Genomic DNA, 5570 nt, shown 5'->3' on the forward strand with positions numbered 1-5570 from the left:
GATTCCCCTGGGCACACATTTCTCATGTTGCAGCTATTGACAAGGCATCCAGGCATCAGGCTTGTGGCTAAGTTTGTTTTGAATGTCAATAGTGATAAATTAACATGCTTTCTAGAATCTATTTTTTAATAACTACAATACCCTAGGAGGTGAGGTTTTCTGATACACCATTTCCTTTACTACTTTAAATTGTAGACACAAGGGCTGTTGTATTTTCACCCAAGCACAAAACAAGTGCAGATAACCTATTAGGGGAAATGTAGAGCAAGATGTCTGGTTGATTAGCAGAAGAAACTTTAGTATAAAAAGTTGTTTAAAATTTGTCAACAAGTCTCTTGGCAACAATTCCCAATAATTTATGAAGAATCACATGTATATGCTTTTTATTAATAAAAGTAAGACAAAGTGTGTAGTTAATGTCTTAATTTTCTCTGCATATAATAAAAAACATCACTTCTCTGTCAGTTTGTCGTACTGTGGTGACTTGCCTATTGCTGTGATTCTGGAAGCTATACCATGGGTACTTTAAATACTAGCAGTATTACCCATGTTGGGTAGGTTTCATCTGAGCTTTCAGAAGAACACAGACTAGGAAAAAGGAAAGATGGACAACTTCTGAATATTTAGTCACTGAAAACCTTATGAATAGCAGTGGAACACAGTCAGCACCAGAATAGTAAATATTGGAACATGATGAAGAGCATCAGAATATTGTCAGATATAGTGCTGGAAGATAAGCCCCTCAAGTTGGAAGGCACTCAAAATATGACTGGGGAAAAGCTGCATCCTCAAAGTAGAGTTGACTGTGATGATGGAATGGAGTAAAGCCTTTGGGACCGTCATTTGATGATGGGCACAACTCAAAATGAAGAGAAACAACTGTACACATCCACTAATAATTGGAACATGGAATGTATGAAGTACAGATTAAGGAAAATTGGAAACTGTCAAAAGTGAAATGGAACACATAAACATTGATATGCTAGGCATCAGTGAGCTGAAATGGATTGGTATTGGCCATTTTGAATCTGAAAATCACATGGTTTGCTATGTTGGAATGACAAATTGAAGAATGACATCATATTCATCATTAAAAAGTTCTGTCATGAAGTATATGACAGAAAGAAAGCAAGAGGTCATTAAGAAGATAATAAAGAAGAAAAGACCAAAATGGATGTCAAAGAGACTCTGAAACTTGTGTAGATATCCTAACACAAATTTAAGACATGAGGAGGAAAAAGAGCTGAACAGAAATTTTCAAAGGGCAGTTCAAGAAGACAAATATTATAACAATATGTGCAAAGACCTGTAGTTAGAAAACCAAAAGGGAAGAACACACTAAGCATTTATCAAGCTGAAGGAAATGAAGAGAAAATTCAAGCATTGACTTGAAATATTGAAGGATTCTATGGGCAAAATAGTTGATGATGCAGAAAGCAGCAAAAAAGATGGAAGGAATACACAGAGTCACTGTACCAAAAAATAAATGGTTGATGTTTCACCATTCCAATAGGTAGCATATAATCAAGAGCTACTGATAAAGAAGGAATAAGGTGCAGCAAAGGCATTGACAAAGAACAAGGCACTTGGAATTGGCGGAATACATATTGAAATCTTTCAACAAATTGATGTGGCAGTGGAGGCACTCACTGTTCTATTTCAAGTATTTGGAAGACAGCTATCTGACCAACTGACTGGAAGAGATTCATATTTGTGCATATTCCAAAGAGAAGTGACCCAATGGAATGCAGAAATTATCAGACAATATTATTACTATCATGTGTAAGTAAGATCTTGCTAAAGTTAATACGAAAATGACTGTAACTATACACTGACAAAGAAATTCCAAAGGTTCAAGCTGGATACAGAAGAGGATATGGAACAAGGGATATCACTGCTGATGTCAGATGGATCTTGATTGAAAGCAGAGAATACCAGTTGTTCACTTGTACCTTATTGACTATGCAAAGGCTTTCAATTGTGTGGATCATGACAAGCTATGGACAGCATTGCAAAGAATGAGTATTTCGGAACACTTCCTTGTGCTCATGATGAACCTGCACACAGACCAAGAGGCAGTTGTTTAAACAGAGCAAGGGAACATCAAATGGTTTAAAATTAGGAAAGTTGTGCATCAGGGTTGCATTCTTTCAACACATTTATTCAAAATGTATGCTGAGCACATAATCTGAGTAGCTGGATTATATGCAGAAAAATGCAGAAGAATTATTAACAACCTGTGATATGCTGATTATATAACCTTGCTTGCTGTTTGCAAAGAGGACTTAAAATATGTACTGATGAGGATCAAAGACCACAGCCTTCAGTATTGGTTGTGTCTCAATATAAAGAAAACAAAAATCGTAACCATTGGATCAATAAACAACATCCATATAAATGGAAAAAGGGTGGAAACTGTCAAAGACTTCATTTTGCTTGGATCAACCAACATTCATGGAAGTAGCAGTCGGGAAATAAAATGACACACTGGGAAAATCTGCTGCACAAGATCTCTTTAAAGTGTTGAAAAGAAAACATGTCAGTTTGAGAACTAAGGTGCACCTGATGCAAGCCATAGTGTTTTCAGTAACTTCATATGCATGTGAAATTTGGACAGTGAATAAGGAAGAATGTAGAAGGATTGATGCGTTTAAGAAATAGTGTTGGAAGAGAATATTAAAAATACCATGAACTGTTAAAAGAACTAACCAATCTTGTTGGAAGAAGTACAGCCAGAATGTTCCATGGAAGCCAACATGACCAGAGTTCATCTCTCATTCTTTGCACATATTATCAACAGGGATTAGTCCCTTGAAAAGTATATTATGTTTGGTAAAGTGGAGTGTTGGAGAAAAAGAGTAAGATCCCCAATGAGACTGGATTAACACAGTGGCAGAAGCAATGGGCTCAGGTTTAGCAATGATCATAAAGTTGGATTAGGATAGGGCAGTGTTTTGTTTTTTTGTGCATAGGATCAGTATGAGTCAATCCCGACTCAATGGTACTTAACACTAGCAACAAAATAATACAAAAATAATGTGTGAATTATGCTCACACTCTTATTAAGCCCAAGTGTCCTCACTGTATTCAGAAAAGTTTCGTTTACTTTCTTGTGTTCCTTTCTGAGTAGTAGAGATGCCTTGGCTTCTCTAACTCAACCAAGTACAATATTTTCAAATGCAAAATTTCAATTTTATCTTTGAGCAGCTTATTAGATAGAATTCATGAAATGAGATGCACATTTAAAATATGTAGATAATGGTAAATATTACCTGGTCCCTGGCACAACAAACATACAAATATTGAAATAGTAAGTAAGCAAGCACAAATATGTTGCTAAGAATCCAGAAATTTGTATCAAAGGAAGATCTTTTGTGTTCTCTATATTCAGGAACTTGTGCTTTGCATGTTTTTCAAGTTAGCTGTTCTTTGCCATACTTTCTTCATTATAGTAGGCATGCCCTCAATTTGGTATCTTCTATCTTCACTCATTAAGCCAGAAAAAAAGTCCTATAGTGGTTCAGTGATTCTTATTTGATCCAGATGCCTACAGCCCATTGGACTTCTCAGGGTGTTGGATTGTTCTTCCTGATGTGGATCTGCATAAGCTGGTTGTTCATATCCAGTGTAGTGTAGGAACTAGTTCTGTGCAACATTATGAGTCCTTACCTGTGCCAGTCAGGCAGAATCCCTGACCTTCTGCCATGAGACCTAAGATTTGTCTGAGATTATTTGGGCAGTATAGTTCCTGGAACGCATTTCGTTAATTCACCTCACCCTCCTAAAGAGTAAAGTTTGGCTTATAATCAGTTCCCACTGAAGATTCTGTTTCTGCAGGCAACCCCAAAATCTGGATTTTCTATCATTCTGAGAAGAGTTCACTATATCTTCAGTCCAGAATAGCCTTAACTCATCTCTGGTTTTTTGATTATCCAAGAGAGTGAATAATAAAAGTTGTTGCAGACCTAGGAGTTCAGTGAATTCTGAAGTTAAAATTTACACTTGGGTAGAACATTTTGCTACCCAAGTCTAAAAATCATCATATAAAATGAAGAGAAACATGTCAAAGGTGAGAAAACAAATAGAAAGTAATTATAGACCTGCTTGATATTTGGATGCTTTGTTAAATGTTGATAAAGCTGATATAGTTTATAGTCCAAAAATTCCACCGTGCTTAGTTGTTTGTCTTTTCATCACCCCCACTTTCAAAATTAAGAGATTTGAGGTTCACAGAGGTTATTTGATGAACACAACTGCATGTGAAATGGACATAAAGCTCTTTAGTAAGTGTGCTTTCTTTTCCTTTCTTTCACTTTCATAGGCCCTGGTACAGTACCTCATATTTACATTGAACATGGTAAAGCCAAAGAAATTAAGCTGACCTGCACATCAATAGGTTGGTACCCACAACCTGAGGTGCAATGGAGTGACCAGCAAGGACAGAATTTGGCAACAGCCTTGGAGACAAAAATAACAGAAGATGATGGCTTATATCATGTGGAAACATCTATTATGGTGGATAAAGATTCAAAAGGAAGTGTGTCCTGTTTCATAAGGAATTCATTCTTCAATGTGGAGAAGGAAGCTCACATTTCTTTGTCAGGTCAGTTTCCTCCAAAGTCATCATCCTGAACTATACCTGGTGATCAAGAAGTATAACTGGCAGAGATCTATGACAAATAGACCTAGAAGGATTTTCTCTTTCATCCAGTTTAGTAAAATTATATCTTTTGTTCTGTTTTGTGTTCCATGTAGCAAGGAAATATTATCATTTTGCTTAAAAAAAAAAAAGGAATACATGAATGCTCAAATGCATCCAAAGTGTAATGAAATATTTTGAGGCATTTATCAAGTTGTTTTAAACTTCCCATCATCTCACTGCCCAAGGAAAGCCACTCATTATACTTTAAAGCTTTTTCTCCCATCTTTCAAATTGAATTTTAATGCTTGCAGTGACATCCACTAACCTTGTGACTTGGTCAAGTAGTTAACTTTCCTTTGCCTTGCTTCCACAAGTTAAATACAGATAATAATACTGTCTGCTGTATAAGTTGCCATGATGATTAACTGGTATAATTCACACCACTGACAAAGAAGAGCTCAGGCACCCAATTTACCCTCTACATTTACTCAAATAGATTATTCACGGAAATAAAGTTTTGCCAGGAAGCTTTTCTGCAACTTTATATAATTATTTTCATTACCTGAGGAAAGCATTACAACTGTCTACAAGGCTTTCTTCTTGCCCTTTGTTATATCTCCAACCCCATCTTTTGTCTCTTCTTTCTCCCCTGTTCCCTCCCTCCAACCACTCCTCAGAAACCCTATACAGGGTTGCTATGAGTTGGAATTGATGGCACTTCACAACACAACAGCAATGATTTATAATTAATTAATGAACAAGGAAAGCTGGAGAAAGCACATTCTGAGTATGAAAGCTTTAATTTATCTACCTCACTTATGTTTTTGTAGCATGGCCTCTATTTTTTTGATCACTGAATCATCCAGATCCTGTCTTAAATAACTGAATGTATTCTTGGGAGCAAGTGGACATTTGATGTTTTTGTTTT

General features: G+C 36.2%; 1 protein-coding gene across 1 annotated transcript in view; it reads left to right on the forward strand.

Annotated features, from left to right (window-relative positions):
- Nucleotides 1-4632, forward strand: part of LOC102834777 (butyrophilin subfamily 1 member A1-like) — a 9903-nt gene extending 5271 nt beyond the window's left edge. Inside the window, exon 4 of the mRNA XM_006874470.1 lies at nucleotides 4322-4632. Within this exon, the coding sequence (XP_006874532.1) occupies nucleotides 4322-4632 (311 nt within the window). The remainder of the gene's footprint in view (nucleotides 1-4321) is intronic.
- The last annotated feature ends 938 nt before the right edge of the window (nucleotides 4633-5570 follow it).

Source organism: Chrysochloris asiatica, unplaced genomic scaffold, assembly GCF_000296735.1.
Source record: "Chrysochloris asiatica unplaced genomic scaffold, ChrAsi1.0 scaffold00279, whole genome shotgun sequence".
NCBI lineage: Eukaryota > Metazoa > Chordata > Mammalia > Afrosoricida > Chrysochloridae > Chrysochloris > Chrysochloris asiatica.